The sequence below is a fragment of the Poecile atricapillus genome, chromosome 28 (genome assembly GCF_030490865.1).
Source record: "Poecile atricapillus isolate bPoeAtr1 chromosome 28, bPoeAtr1.hap1, whole genome shotgun sequence".
Lineage (NCBI taxonomy): Eukaryota > Metazoa > Chordata > Aves > Passeriformes > Paridae > Poecile > Poecile atricapillus.
Window position 1 is genome coordinate 1763676 of NC_081276.1, and position 15871 is coordinate 1779546.

Sequence of the window (15871 nt, forward strand, 5' to 3'; positions counted from 1 at the left end):
TCGGTGAGGACGCTCGGTGGCTCCCGGTTTGTCACCCCCGGTTCGCTCGGTGGATCCCGGTTTGTCATTCCCGGTTCGCTCGGTGGATCCCGGTTTGTCACCCCCGGTTCGCTCGGTGGCTCCCGGTTTGTTACCGGTGAGGACGCTCGGTGGCTCCCGGTTCGCTCGGTGGATCCCGGTTCGCAGCAACGGGAAGTGAGGGGGGAGAGCACCGGGGAGGCCGCGGTGAGACCGGGAACGGGAACGGGAGAGGGAACGGGAGAGGGAGCGGGAGAGGGAACGGGAGCGGGAGAGGGAACGGGAGAGGGAACGGGAGAGGGAGAGGGAGAGGGAACGGGAACGGGAGAGGGAGAGGGAACGGGAGAGGGAGAGGGAACGGGAGAGGGAACGGGAGAGGGAACGGGAGAGGGAGCGGGAACGGGAGAGGGAACGGGAGCGGGAACGGGAGAGGGAGCGGGAGAGGGAATGGGAACGGGAACGGGGAGTGGAGGCGGCGGGGCTGGGGAGAAGGGACGGGAGGGTCCCGGGGATCCCGGGGCCGAGCTCCGGGAGCGGCGGTTGGGAGTGTCGGGAGTGCCGGGAATTGGGATGGGAACGGAGAGGGATCCCAGGAATTGGGATGGGAACAGAGGGGGACCCCAGGAACAGGGATGGGAATGGAGAGGGATCCCAGGAATTGGGATGGGAATGGAGAGGGATCCCAGGAATTGGGATGGGAATGGAGAGGGATCCCAGGAATTGGGATGGGAATGGAGAGGGATCCCAGGAATTGGGATGGGAACAGAGGGGGATCCCAGGAATTGGGATGGGAACGGAGAGGGATCCCAGGAATTGGGATGTGAGGGAAAGGGGGACCCCAGGAACAGGGATAGGGAGAGGAGGAGGACCCCAAAAATAGGGATGGGAAGGGTGAGAGGGACCCCAGGAAAAGGAATGTCGAGGGAAATGTGGGATCCCAGGAATAGGATGAGGAGAATAAGGGGGGATCCCAGGAACAGGGATGAGGAGGGAAATGGGGGGATCCCAGGAATAGGATGAGGAGAATAAAGGGGGATCCCAGGAACAGGGAAAAGGGGATCCCAGGAACAGGGATGAGAAAAATAAGGGGGAATCCCAGGAATAGGATGAGGAGAATAAGGGGGATCCCAGGAATAGGATGAGGATGGAAAGGGGGGATCCCAGGAACAGGGAAAAGGGGATCCCCGGAACAGGATGAGGAGGGAAATGGGGGATCCCAGGAATAGGGAAAAGGGGATCCCAGGAATAGGATGTGGATGGAAATGGGGGATCCCAGGAAAAAGGGGATCCCAGGAACAGGATGAGGATGGAAATGGGGGATCCCAGGAACAGGGAAAAGGGGATCCCAGGAATAGGGATGTGGAGAATAAGGGGGATCCCAGGAATAGGATGTGGAGGAAAATGGGGGATCCCAGAAACAGGATGAGGAGAATAAGAGGGATCCCAGGAACAGGATGAGGATGGAAATGGGGGATCCCAGGAACAGGATGAGGATGGAAAGGGGGGTCCTTAGGAATGGGGAGGGCAGAGGGAACCCCAAACTCCGCTGCAGTTTGGGGCTCACAAGCACTCAGAGTCCACACATCCCTGTTTTCCCCCCTCTTCCCAACCCATCCGTGTGCCGGGAAGGTGAAGGAGCAGCTGGAGCCCCCCAGAATTGGGTGAAAAAAGGGGGAAAAGGGTGAAAAGGCAGCGGAGGAGCTGGTGGCCATGGGGGACAGCGGGGTCCCCTCGGCGTGTCCCCAGCAGGATCGGGATGTGGCGCTCCCGGAATGCGGCGATGGTGAGTTGGGAATGTTGGGATCCGGGATCCTCCTGGAAACTGGGAGCTGCTTGGGATCTCCTGAGCTCAGTGGGATCATCCAGCCCAGGACACCCCAAAAATCCCCCCAGCACCACCACCATGGGTGATCCCAAAGAATCCTGTGGTGGATTCCACGCAAAGGAATCCCAGAGAATCCCAAAGAATCCCGTGGTGGATTCCACCCAAAGGAATCCCAGAGAATCCCAAAGAATCCCAGAGAATCCCGTGGTGGATTCCACCCAAAAGGAATCCCAGAGAATCCCAAAGAATCCCAAAGAATCCCAGAAAATCCCATGGTGGATTCCACCCAAAAGAATCCCAGAGAATCCCAAAGAATCCCGTGGTGGATTCTACCCAAAGGAATCCCAAAGAATCCCAAAAAATCCCAAAGAATCGCAAAGAAATCCCAAAAAAATCCCCAAAGAATCCCAAAGAAATCCCAAAGAATCCCAAAAAATCCCGTGGTGGATTCCACCCAAAAGAATCCCAAAGAATCCCAAAGAATCCCAAAAAAATCCCAAAAAAATCCCAAAAAATCCCAGAGAAATCCCAAAGAATCCCAAAATATCCCAAAAAAATCCCCAAAAAATCCCCAAAAAATCCCCAAAAAATCCCCAAAAAATCCCAAAAAAATCCCAAAGAATCCAAAAAAAATCCCAAAAAATCCCCAAAAAATCCCAAAGAAATCCCAAAGAATCCCAAAGAATCCCAAAAAATCCCCAAAAAATCCCAAAGAAATCCCAAAAAATCCCAAAGAAATCCCAAAGAATCCCAAAGAATCCTGTGGATTGCAGGTGGAGCCGAGACCCTGCGGAATTCCTCGGCTGCTTCCATGGATTCCCAGAACACCGAGCCCCCGGCCCTGGATGGTGAGTGTGGCACAGAGGGGGAAAATTCCAGGGATCTCTGATCCCAAAAATCCGGGGAAAGAGGCGGAAAAGTGGAAAATCCCAATCCCAAATTTTGGTGCCGACTCCTCCTGCCAGCCCTGAGAGGTCGCTGCAGCTCCACGCTGGAATTGGAGATGGGAATCGCGTTTTCCTTGGATTTTTCCCCAAAAAAACTGCAAATCTGGGGCTGGAAACACTTCAAGATTCACAAAGGCCGGCAAGGATGGGAAATGGGAGGATGGATCATAAATAAATGGAAAATAAACTTAAATTAGTAGGGAATAAGGAAATAAATAAAGAGTAGACTCAAAATTAATAGAGAGTAAGGGTAAAATTAATAGAGGATAAATTAATAAATAAATTAGTAGAGAATAAATGAATAGATAATAAATAAATAGAAAATGAACCAGAAATTAATAGAGACTCGTCCTGAAATTAATAGAGAATAATCCTGAAATTAATAGAGAATAATCCTGAAATTAATAGAGAATAGTCCTGAAATTAATAGAGAATAATCCTGAAATTAATAGAGAATAGTCCTGAAATTAATAGAGAATAATCCTGAAATTAATAGAGAATAATCCTGAAATTAATAGAGAATAATCCTGAAATTAATAGAGAATAATCCTGAAATTAATAGAGAATAGTCCTGAAATTAATAGAGAATAATCCTGAAATTAATAGAGAATAATCCTGAAATTAATAGAGAATAAATAAATTGAAAATAAGCCTGAAATTAGTCGAGAATTAGTAGAGAATAAACAAATAAGTAGAGAATAAATAGAGAATAAACCCTAAACTAATGGTGAATAAACCCAAAATGAAGAGAATAAATCCAAATAAACAAATAGAATAGAATAAATAATAATATAAATAAATATATTATAAATATAAATAAATATAATATATAAATTATATATATAAAATAATAAATATATCAATATAATATAAACAAATAATAGAATAAATAAATAAATCAAGAAGAAACCCCAAATGAATAGAAAATAAACAGAAAATTTAATAGAAAACAGCAAAATATACAGAGAATAAACCCAAATTTAACAGAGCACAGACCCAAAACAAATAAAAAACAAAGCGAATAAACCCAAAATAAATGGAGAACCAACAAATTAACAGAGAATAAACCCAAATTAATAGAGAATTAATGGAAATTAATAGAAATTAAATGAAAACCCTCTGGATTGTGCTGTCCCTGGCAGGTTTCCCCCTGAAACATTCCAACACCTTGACCAACAGACAGAGAGGCAACGAGGTGTCAGCGCTGCCGGCCACGCTGGACAGTGAGTGCCCAGGGCCACCTCGGGGTTTGGGGACAGCAGGAGAGGGGTTGGGGACACCCCTGGGATTTGGGGAGATCAGGAGAGGGGTTGGGGACACCCCTGGGATCTGCGGACAGCAGGAGAGGGGTTGGGGACACCCCTGGGATTTTGGGGACATCAGGAGAGGGGTTGGGGACACCCTGGGAGTTTGGGGACAGCAGGAGAGGGATTTGAGACACCCCTGGGATTTGGGGACAGCAGGGAAATGGTTGAAGCCATCCCAGGATTTGGGGAGATCAGGAGAGGGGTTGGGGACACCCCTGGGATTTGGGGAGATCAGGAGAGGGGTTGGGGACACCCCTGGGATTTGGGGACATCAGGAGAGGGGTTGGGGACACCCCTGGGATCTGGGGACATCAGGAGAGGGGTTGGGGACACCCCTGGGATTTGGGGACAGCAGGAGAGGGGTTGGGGACACCCCTGGGATTTGGGGACAGCAGGAGAGGGGTTGGGGACACCCCTGGGATTTGGGGACAGCAGGAGAGGGATTGGGGGACACCCCTGGGAGTTTGGGGACAGCAGGAGAGGGATTGGAGACACCCCTGGGATTTGGGGACAGCAGGGAAAGGATTGGAGCCACCCCAGGATTTTGGGGACATCAGAGAAAGGATTGGGGCCACCCCAGGAATTTGGGGACAGCAGGAGAGGGGTTGGGGACACCCCTGGGATCTGGGGACAGCAGGAGAGGGGTTGGGGACACCCCTGGGAATTTGGGGAGATCAAAAGAGGGATTTGGGCCACCCCAGGAATTTGGGGACAGCAGGAGAGGGGCTGGGGCCACCCCAGGAATTTGGGGACATCAGAGAAAGGATTTGGGCCACCCTGGGAATTTGGGGGCAGCAGGAGAGGGATTGGAGCCACCCTGGGAATTTGGGGAGAGCAGGGAAAGGATTGGAGCCACCCCAGGATTTTGGGGAGATCAGGGAATGGATTGGGGCCACCCTGGGAATTTGGGGACATCAGGAAAGGGATTGGGGCCACCCCCAGAATTTGGGGACAGCAGGGAAAGGATTGGAGACACTCCAAGAATTTGGGGACATCAGGAGATGGATTTGGGCCAGCCTGGGAATTTGGGGACAGCAGGGAAAGGATTGGAGCCACCCCAGGAATTTTGGGGACAGCAGGAGAGGGATTGGAGACACCCTGGGGTTTGGGGACAGCAGGGAAAGGATTGGGGCCACCCTGGGAATTTGGGGAGAGCAGGGAAAGGATTGGGGTCACCCCAGGAATTTTGGGGAGAGCAGGAGAGGGATTTGGGGCCACCCCAGGAATTTGGGGAGAGCAGGGAAAGGATTGGAGCCACCCCAGGAATTTTGGGGACAGCAGGAGAGGGGCTGGGGCCACCCCAGGAATTTTGGGGACAGCAGGAGAGGGGCTGGGGCCCCCCTGGAGCAGCTCCCACTGTCCCAGATTTGCAGGGAATTGCTTTTCCTGACGGATTTGTCTCTCCCAGCGCTGTCCATCCACCAGCTGGCTGCCCAAGGGGAGCTCATCCAGCTGAAGGAGCACCTGAGGAAAGGTTGGTGTCCCTTTGTCCCTGCCAGGACCTGCCAGGTCCTCTCAGCTTGGTTTGCACTCAGAATTAAAACCACTGGAACTGGGGGTGGGTTTTTGGTTTTATTTTTTTTTTGGGAAGATTTTTCCAGTTTTGGAGATGGGGAAAAAAATCCCCAAAAATCATCAATTCCAACCATCCACCAGCTGCTTGAGGTGGTTTTCCAGCCTTTACTGGTTTAACTGGGAGCACAGGGGGTTCACCCTGGCTGTTTTCACCTGCCCAGGTGAGAATCTGGTGAACAAACCCGACGAGAGAGGCTTCACCCCCCTGATCTGGGCTGCAGCTTTCGGGGAGATCGAGACCGTCCGGCACCTCCTGGAATGGGTGAGCCCTGGGACACTTCCAAAATCCAGGGGCTTCCAAAATCCAGCGGAAAAAAGGGATGAGGATCCATCAGGATGGAGGAAAATTCAAATATTCCCAGTGAGGATTTTGGTCAGGGGAAGGAACTGGAAAATTGAAATATTCCCAGTTAAGGATTTTGGTCAAGGGAGGGAACTGGAAAATTCCAAATTCAAAAATAATTCAAATATTCCCAATAAGGATTTTGGTCAGGGGAGGGAACTGGAAAAATCAAATTCAAAAAATAATTCAAATATTCCCAGTAAGGATTTTGGTCAGGGGAAGGAACTGGAAAATTGAAATAAATCCCAGTGAGGATTCTGGTCTGGGGAGGGAACTGGAATATTGAAATTCAAAAATAATTAAAATATTCCCAGTTAAGGATTTTGGTCAGGGGAGGGAACTGGAAAATTCCAAATTCAAAAATAATTCAAATATTCCCAGTAAGGATTTTGGTCAGGGGAAGGAACTGGAAATTTTAAATATTCCCAGTAAAGGATTTTGGTCAAGGGAGGGAACTGGAAAATTGAAATTCAAAAATAATTCAAATATTCCCAGTAAGGATTTTGGTCAGGGGATAATTCAAATATTCCCAGTTAAGGATTTTGGTCAAGGGAGGGAACTGGAAAATTCCAAATTCAAAAATAATTCAAATATTCCCAGTAAGGATTTTGGTCAGGGGAAGGAACTGGAAAATTGAAATAAATCCCAGTGAGGATTCTGGTGCGGGGAGGGAACTGGAATATTGAAATTCAAAAATAATTCAAATATTCCCAGTTAAGGGTTTTGGTCAGGGGAGGGAACTGGAAAATTGAAATTCAAAAATAATTCAAATATTCCCAGTAAGGATTTTGGTCAGGGGAGGGAACTGGAAAATTGAAATTCAAAAATAATTCAAATATTCCCAGTAAGGATTTTGGTCAGGGGAGGGAACTGGAAAATTGAAATTCAAAAATAATTCAAATATTCCCAGTAAGGATTTTGGTCAGGGGATAATTCAAATATTCCCAGTTAAGGGTTTTGGTCAGGGGAAAGAACTGGAAAATTCAAATATTCCCAGTTAAGGGTTTTGGTCAAGGGAGGGAACTGGAAAATTCCAAATTCAAAAATAATTCAAATATTCCCAGTAAGGATTTTGGTCAGGGGATAATTCAAATATTCCCAGTAAGGATTTTGGTCAGGGGAAGGAACTGGAAAATTGAAATAAATCCCAGTGAGGATTGTGGTGTGGGCAGGGGTGGCTGTGTCAGGGTCACCTGGCAGTGTCCCCTGGCTGTGGCTGTCCCCAGGGCGCTGACCCTCACGCGCTGGCCAAGGAGAGGGAGAGCGCGCTGGCCCTGGCCAGCATGGGCGGCTACACCGACATTGTCACCATGCTGCTGGACAGGGACGTGGACATCAACACCTACGACTGGGTGAGGACACCTGCACGGCTTGGGGACAGCAGGGGGACAGTGGGGACAGCAGGGGGACAGAGGGGACAGTGAGGGGACAGTGGGGACAGTGGGGACAGTGAGGGGACAGTGGGGACAGAGGGGACAGAGGGGCCACCAGGGACAGCAGGGGGACAGTGGGGACAGAGGGGACAGTGGGGACAGAGGGGACAGAGGGGACAGTGAGGGGACAGAGGGACAGAGGGGACAGTGAGGGGACAGTGGGGACAGTGAGGGGACAGTGGGGACAGTGAGGGGGACAGTTGGGACAGTGAGGGGACAGGGGGACAGAGGGGACAGTGAGGGGACAGAGGGGGACAGTGAGGGACAGCGGGGACAGTGAGGGGACAGTGAGGGGACAGAGGGGACACCAGGGACAGTGGGGGGACAGCGGGGACAGTGGGGGGACAGCAGGGGACAGAGGGGACAGTGAGGGGACAGAGGGGACACCAGAGACACTGGGGACAGCAGAGGACACAGGGGACTTTAGGGACAATGAGGACTGAGGGGACACCAGGATAAACCTCCTCAGTGCCACCAGCATGGCCAGGGGACACCAGACTGGAACTGGGAGAGGCTGGGATGGGATCCCAGTGAATCCCAGTTTGGAGCTGGGAGGGGCTGGAATGGGATCCCAGTGAATCCCAGTTTGGAGCTGGGAGGGGCTGGAATGGGATCCCAGTTTGGAGCTGGGAGAGTCTGGAATGGGATCCCAGTCTGGAATGGGATCCCAGTTTGGAGCTGGGAGAGTCTGGAATGGGATCCCAGTCTGGAATGGGATCCCAGTTTGGAGCTGGGAGAGTCTGGAATGGGATCCCAGTCTGGAATGGGATCCCAGTTTGGAGCTGGGAGAGTCTGGAATGGGATCCCAGTGAATCCCAGCCTCAAACTGGTCAAGTCTGGCTGGGGAAACCCATCAGATCCCATCAGTTTGGAGCTGGGAGCGGATGAAAGGAGGATCAGGAATCTCCTGAGGGAATCCACCGGGATCTTTGGGGATCTCGGGAATGACTTTTCCCTCCCCACAGAACGGGGGCACCCCCCTGCTCTACGCCGTGCGCGGGAACCACGTCAAGTGCGTGGAGGCTCTGCTGGGTAAGGCACAAACCCGCTCCCGGTGATCCCAGCCCCTGGAATCGCTGCAATCGCTCCTTCCCAGCCTCGGGAACAGATCCCGGGGATCCAGGGGCGGATTTTGGGGTCCCTTTTTCCCCAACCCCTCGTTCCCCACCCGCAGCCTGCGGCGCTGACCTGACGGAGGAGGCGGATTCGGGGTACACCCCCATGGACCTGGCCGTGGCTCTGGGACACAAGAAAGGTGAGTGTTCCCCTGAGGAAAATGGATTTTCCTTGGAAAATGGGGATTTTCCTCGGAAAACAGGGATTTTCCTCGGAAAACAGGGATTTTCCCTCGCAAAGCGGGGATTTTCCTCGGAAAACAGGGATTTTTCCTCGGAAAACAGGGATTTTCCTCGGAAAACAGGGATTTTCCCTCAGAAAACAGGGATTTTCCTTAGAAAACAGGGAATTTTCCCTCAGAAAGTGGGTTTCCCTCAGAAAACAGGGAATTTTCCCTCAGAAAACAGGGATTTTTCCCTCAGAAAACAGGGATTTTTTTCCCTCAGAAAACAGGGATTTTCCTCGGAAAACAGGGAATTTTCCCTCAGAAAGTGGGTTTCCCTCAAAAAACAGGGATTTTCCCTCAGAAAACAGGGATTTTCCCTCAGAAAACAGGGATTTTTCCTCAGAAAACAAGGATTTTTCCTCGGAAAACAGGGAATTTTCCTCAGAAAACAGGGATTTTCCTCAGAAAATGGATTTTTCCTTGGAAAACAGGGATTTTCCTTGGAAAACAGGGATTTTCCCTCAGAAAACAGGGAATTTTCCCTCAGAAAGTGGGTTTCCCTCAGAAAACAGGGATTTTCCCTCAGAAAACAGGGATTTTTCCTCGGAAAACAGGGATTTTCCTCGGAAAACAGGGATTTTTCCTCAGAAAACAAGGATTTTTCCTCAGAAAACAGGGATTTTCCTCGGAAAACAGGGATTTTTCCTCAGAAAACAAGGATTTTTCCTCGGAAAACAGGGATTTTTCCCTCAGAAAGTGGGTTTCCCTCAGAAAACGGATTTTCCCTCAGAAAACAGGGATTTTTCCTCGGAAAACAGAGATTTTCCTCGGAAAATGGGATTTCCCTCAGAAAACAGGGATTTTCCCTCAGAAAACGGATTTTTCCCTCAGAAAACAGGGATTTTCCCTCGCAAAGCGGGGATTTTCCTCGGAAAACAGGGATTTTGCCTCAGAAAACAGGGATTTTCCTCAGAAAACAGGGATTTGCCTCAGAAAATATGGGTTTCCCTCAGAAAATGTGGGTTTTCCCCTGAGAAAAGAAGGGTTTTCCCTCAGAAAACAGGGATTTTTCCCTCAGAAAACATGGGGTTCCCCTGAGAAAACAAGGATTTCCCCTCAGAAAACAAGGATTTTCCCTCAGATCACAGATTTCCCCTGAGAAAACAAGGATTTTGCCTCAGAAAACAAGGATTTTTTCCCTTAGAAAACAGGGAATTTTTTTCCCTCAAAAGATGGATTTTTTTCTCTCAGAAAACAGGGCTTTTTCCCCTCAGAAAACCGAGATTTTTTTCCCCCTTAGAAAACAGGGATTTTTTCCCCTCAGAAAACAAGGATTTTTTTCCCTCAGAAAACAGGGATTTTCCCCCAGAAAACAAGCATTTTCCCCTCAGAAAACAGGGGATTTTTTTCTCCTCAGAAAACAAGCATTTTCCCCTCAGAAAACAAGCATTTTCCCCTCAGAAAACAGGGATTTTTTTCCCCTCAGAAAACAAGCATTTTCCCCTCAGAAAACAGGGGATTTTTTTCCCCTCAGAAAACAGGGATTATTTTCCCCTCAGAAAATGGATTTTCCCTCAGAAGACAGGGATTTTCCCCTCAGAAAATGGATTTTCCCCTCAGAAAATGGATTTTCCCCTCAGGAAACAGGGATTTTCCCTCAGAAAATGTATTTTTCCCCTCAGAAAACAGGGATTTTCCCCTCAGAAAACGTATTTTTCCCCTCAGAAAATGGATTTTCCCCTCAGAAAACAGGGATTTCCCCTCAGAAAATGGAATTTTTCCCTCAGAAAACAAGAGGGAAATGGTGAGCGGCTCCTTCCCGGAGCAGCTTCCCTGAATTCCACCCCTGTCCCACCCTCAGTCCAGCAGGTGATGGAGAACCACATCCTGAAGCTGTTCCAGAACAAGAAGAAGAAGAAATGAAAAAAAAAAAAAGAAAAAATGAAAAAGAAATCACCACGGCCTCATCCCGACCAGGAGAAATCCGGGAATTTCTGCCCTCGGTGCGTGGCGGCCATGCCTGAAATCCAGGGACACTCATTCCAGCCCCGGCTGCTCTGTGTTTGCCATTGGAAGCAAACTCTTAATTGGAATTAAATTTGGTGGAATTAAATTTGGAAGCGGCTCTGTGGAGCCTTTTCTGCTGCATCCATCCCAGATCCATTCCCAATCCCAGTTTTTTGGGGGGAAACTGAGTCAAAGTTTTCCCCTCAGCATCCTGGAATTCCAGTTCCAGAGCTGTCCCTGTGGAAAGGGAAGCTCCCATAACGCTGCCACAGCCAGGAGGAAAAATCCTGCGGGATTCTGGCAGACAGAAAACATTAGATTTAAATTAAAAAAATTAAAAATTTAAAAATAAAATTTGTCAGGGGTGGCCCCAAAGCGACAGCACAGGGAGGGGACATTTCCCTGTCCTAAAATCGAACCCCTGAGGGCTCATTTCCCAGGAGCAGCCTGGAAAAAGCAGGAATATATTTTATATATATTATTTATATACAAATATATATATTAATATATATATTAATATATAATAGTATGATATAATAATATTATATATATATTATTATATATTATATTATATTATATATATTATTATATTATATATTATATATATTATACATATATTATATATAAATATACATGTATTTTTATATATTATATAATATTTATATTATATAATATATAATTTAATATAATATATAATACCATAATATATAATATACTATATTATAATATAATATAGTATATTATATTATAATATAATATATTATATTATAATATATTATAATATATTATAATATAATATAATATAATATAATATAATATAATATAATATAATATAATATAATATAATATAATATAATATATAATGCTAGAATATAATATATATTATAAATATATATTATTTATGAAAATTATTTCTATATAATTTAATTTAATTTATTTTATTTTAATGGTCCCATCACACACCCGTGTCCCTCGCCAGTGTCACCCCAGGGGACACCAAGGTGGGGACAGCCCTAGAGCCTCTCCCCCAGCACCCCCAGGTGATAAACCACCACCCTCCCAAAGAAATCCGTGCTGCTCCCAAAGGTGATCTTCAGCTTATCCAGCACCGTCTCCTCCAGCTGGAATTCCTGCGGCTCCCAGTGAAGGAATAACTCTGGGATTGGGATGGGGGACCCGCCCTGAGAGGGGGGCACAGGTGGGGGTCACACCCCCTGCTCTGCCCAGCAGCAGAATTCCCAAAAAATCCCCCAATTCCTTCCCCCCTCCAGCGCAGTCGTCATCCTGGGAAAGGATATTTGCATGGCATGGCTGTCCTGGGGGTACAGCTCCGATATTTTCACCAGCTCCTCGCCGCTTCTGCAGCCTGGGGAGGGCGAGAGGGGAGCCTCAGGTACGCCCAGGTGCGCTCCCAAAATCCAGCTCCTCTTTATTCACCCATGGAGCTGCTCCAGATGCACTCCCAAAATCTTCCCTGGCTCCCAGCTCCTCTTTATTCACCCACGGAGCTGCTCCAGGTGCTCCTGAGCCCTTCCAGGTGCGCTCCCAAAATCCAGCTCCTCTTTATTCACCCACGGAGCTGCTCCAGGTGCACTCCCAAAATCCAGCTCCTCTTTATTCACCCACAGGGCTGCTCCAGGTGCGCTCCCAAAATCTTCCCTGGCTCCCAGCTCCTCTTTTTTCACCCACAGGGCTGCTCCTGGTGTGCTCCCAAATTCTTCCCTGGCTCCCAGCTCCTCTTTTCACCCACAGAGCTGCTCCAGGTGCGCTCCCAAAATCTTCCCTGGCTTCCAGCTCCTCTTTATTCACCCACAGGGCTGCTCCTGGTGCTCCTGAGCCCTTCCAGGTGCTCTCCCAAAATCCAGCTCCTCTTTATTCACCCACAGAGTTGCTCCAGGTGCACTCCCAAAATCTTCCCTGGCTCCCAGCTCCTCTTTATTCACCCATGGAGCTGCTCCAGGTGCACTCCCAAAATCCAGCTCCTCTTTATTCACCCATGGAGCTGCTCCTGGTGCTCTCCCAAAATCTTCCCTGGCTCCCAACTCCTCTTTATTCACCCATGGAGCTGCTCCTGGTGTGCTCCCAAATTCTTCCCTGGCTCCCAGCTCCTCTTTATTCACCCACAGGGCTGCTCCAGGTGCACTCCCAAAATATTCCCTGGCTCCCAACTCCTCTTTATTCACCCATGGAGCTGCTCCTGGTGCTTCTGAACCCCTCTAGGTGCTCTCCCAAAATTTTCCTTGGTTCCCAGGGTCACCCAGAGGCTCCCAGCTCCTTTTTATTCACCCATGGAGCTGCTCCAGGTGCTCTCCCAAAATCTTCCCTGGCTTCTAGAAGCTCCCAGCTCCTTTTTATTTACCCATAGAGCTGTTCCTGGTGCTCCTGAGCCCGTCCAGGTGCTTTCCCAAAATTTTCCCTGGCTTCCAGAGGCTCCCAGCTCCTTTTTGTTCACCCACAGAGTTGCTCCTGGTGCTTCTGAACCCCTCCAGGTTCTGTCCCAAAATCTTCCCTGGTTCCTAAAAGCACCCAGAGGCTCCAAACTCCTCTTTTTTCACCCATGGAGCTGCTTCAGGCGTTCCTGAACCCCTCCAGGTGCTCTCCCAAAATCTCCCCTGGTTCCTAAAAGCACCCAGAGGCTCCCAGCTCCTCTTTGTTCACCCATGGAACTGCCTCAGGTGCTCCTGAACCTCTCCTGGTGCTCTCCCAAAATCTTCCCTGGCTCCCAACTCCTCTTTATTCACCCACAGAGCTGCTCCAGGTGCTCCTGAACCCCTCCAGGTTCTGTCCCAAAATCTTCCCTGGCTTCTAGAAGCTCCCAGCTCCTCTTTATTCACCCACAGAGCTGCTCCTGGTGCTCCTGAACCCCTCCAGGTTCTGTCCCAAAATCTTTCCTGGTTCCTAAAAGCACCCAGAGGCTCCAAACTCCTCTTTATTCACCCACAGAGCTGCTCCAGGTGCTCCTGAACCCCTCCTGGGATTTGGGAATTGCTGATAAATCCCTCTGAGCCTCCCTCTCACAACCTGCAGGACACAGGTGTGGGTAAACTGAGGCAGGACCCCCGTGCCACCCCAGCCTCCCTCACCTTCCAGCGTGCAGAGCCGGCTGGAAAATCCCCCCTGGAACTGGATGTGGAGCTGGGAGACCCTGACGGGGCCGGGGAAATCCAGAGTGACCCACTGGGACGTGCCCTGGGTGGGGACAGGAGTGTCATGGGGGGGACACGGAGGGGGTGACAGCTCCCGTGTCCCCTCCCCGGGCTGTCCCCACACCTGGTCCGAGTTCCAGCAGGTCTCCTCGCTGCCATCGAACAGGTGCTGCTTCCCGAAGTGCTTCACGTCCCGGTTCAGCACCGAGCTCACCCTGCGGGGACATCAGCGTCCCCTGTCCCCAGGGACATCCCCTGGCAGGGCCGGGGGACAGCGGGGGACAGCGGGGGACAGTGAGGGACAGCGGGGGGACAGCCGGGAGAGAGTGGGGGACAGCAGGGGACAGTGAGGGACAGCGAGGGGACAGTGAGGGACAGTGAGGGGACAGCGAGGGGACAGTGAGGGACAGTGAGGGACAGCGGGGGACAGTGGGGGGACAGCGGGGGAGAGTGGGAACAGTGAGGGGACAGGCGGGGACAGCGAGGGGACAGCGAGGAGGGGACAATGAGGGACAGTGAGTGACAGCGAGGAGGGGACAGTGAGGGGACAGCGAGGGGACAGTGAGGGGACAGTGAGGGGACAGTGAGGGACAGCGAGGAGGGGCCAATGAGGGGACAGCGAGGAGGGGACAGTGAGGGGACAGCGAGGAGGGGACAGCACTCACCGCGTGGCCGTGCGGGCACAGACCAGGGGCTCCAGGGGCATCGCTGCCTGCTGAGAGAGCTGCTCAGTGAGGGACACAGGGGGACAGAGGGACACAGGGGGACACCCAAAACAGCCCTGGGGACACCCAAACCAGAGCTGGGGACACTCAGACAGAGCTGGGGACACCCAAAACAGCCCTGGGGACACCCAAACCAGAGCTGGGGACACCCAAATCAGCCCTAGGGACACCAAACCAGCCCTGGGGACACCCAGACAGAGCTGGGGACACCAAAACAGCCCTGGGGACACCCAAACAGAGCTGGGGACACACATAACAGCCCTGGGGACAGCAAACCAGCCCTGGGGACACCCAGACAGAGCTGGGGACACCCAAACAACGCTGGGGACACCCAAACCAGAGCTGGGGAGACCCAAACCAGCCCTGGGGACACCTAAACAGCCCTGGGGACACCTAAACAGCCCTGGGGACACCCAAACAGCGCTGGGGACACCCAAAGAGCCTGGGGACACCCCAAAGAGCCTGGGGACACCAAAACAGCGCTGGGGACACCCGAAACAGCCCTGGGGACACCCAAACCAGAGCTGGGGACACCCAAAACAGCCCTGGGGACACCTAAACAGCCCTGGGGGCACCCAAACAGCGCTGGGGACACCCAAAGAGCCTGGGGACACCAAAACAGCGCTGGGGACACCCAAAACAGCCCTGGGGACACCAAAACAGCCCTGGGGACACCAAACCAGAGCTGGGGACACCCAAAACAGCCCTGGGGACACCAAAACAGCCCTGGGGACACCAAACCAGAGCTGGGGACGAACGGGGACCCTCGGATCGCACCGGGGACCTCCCGAGCAGCACCGGTGACACCCGGACAGCAGCGGGGAGCCCTGCGCAGCCCTGGGGACCCTCGGACAGCAGCGGGGACCCCCGGGGGCCGCTCCCCGCTCCCCTCCCGGTCCCGCCGGGGCCGCCCCGCGCTCACCGCCCGCCGCAGGAAGAGGCGGAGCGGCCGCCCCGCTCCCGGTGTCCGGTACCGCCCTCGGCACCGCGGGACCTCGGGATGGCAGCTCCGTGTGTCCCCAGCCCGGGGCCACCCGAGACCCCTCCGTGTCCCCGCATCCCCCACCCGAGACCCCTCCGTGTCCCCGCATCCCTGGGGCCACCCGAGACTCCTCCGTGTCCCCCACATCCCCCGGGGCCACCCGAGACCCCTCCGTGTCCCCACATCCCCCACCCGAGACCCCTCCGTGTCCCCCCAACCCCGCCCGGGGTCACCCGAGACCCCTCCGTGTCCCCCCAGCCCGGGGCCACCTGAGACCCCTC

At 51.4% G+C, this 15871-nt stretch overlaps 2 protein-coding genes across 8 annotated transcripts; one reads left to right on the forward strand and one right to left on the reverse strand.

Moving 5' to 3' along the window:
- The first annotated feature begins 10 nt into the window (after window positions 1-10).
- RFXANK (regulatory factor X associated ankyrin containing protein) lies at window positions 11-10831 on the forward strand. 4 transcript variants are annotated; one of them, XM_058859008.1, is made up of 10 exons: window positions 11-125; window positions 1654-1801; window positions 2617-2691; window positions 3933-4013; window positions 5506-5571; window positions 5834-5934; window positions 7242-7367; window positions 8414-8480; window positions 8623-8703; window positions 10592-10831. In XM_058859008.1, exons 2-10 carry the CDS (start codon window positions 1729-1731, stop codon window positions 10651-10653), a joined length of 732 nt encoding a protein of 243 aa, XP_058714991.1. In that variant the 5' UTR covers window positions 11-125; window positions 1654-1728; the 3' UTR covers window positions 10654-10831. The 4 variants fall into 4 exon arrangements, with proteins under 4 accessions (XP_058714991.1, XP_058714990.1, XP_058714989.1 ...); XM_058859007.1 differs by having other exon boundaries at window positions 24-135; window positions 1643-1801; XM_058859006.1 differs by lacking the exon at window positions 11-125 and adding an exon at window positions 144-224 and having other exon boundaries at window positions 1643-1801.
- An 830-nt stretch (window positions 10832-11661) lies between these two features.
- Window positions 11662-15551, reverse strand: NR2C2AP (nuclear receptor 2C2 associated protein). Of its 4 annotated transcripts, none has more exons than XM_058859025.1 (5): window positions 15531-15551; window positions 14549-14595; window positions 14008-14098; window positions 13821-13926; window positions 11662-12103 (listed from the first exon to the last, which is right to left on the reverse strand). In XM_058859025.1, the coding sequence occupies exons 2-5, from the start codon at window positions 14587-14589 to the stop codon at window positions 11943-11945; spliced, it is 399 nt and encodes a 132-aa protein (XP_058715008.1). In that variant the 5' UTR covers window positions 14590-14595; window positions 15531-15551; the 3' UTR covers window positions 11662-11942. The 4 variants fall into 4 exon arrangements, with proteins under 4 accessions (XP_058715008.1, XP_058715005.1, XP_058715007.1 ...); XM_058859022.1 differs by lacking the exon at window positions 15531-15551 and adding an exon at window positions 15386-15524; XM_058859024.1 differs by lacking the exon at window positions 15531-15551 and adding an exon at window positions 15386-15523 and having other exon boundaries at window positions 14549-14591.
- Between the last annotated feature and the right edge of the window lie 320 nt (window positions 15552-15871).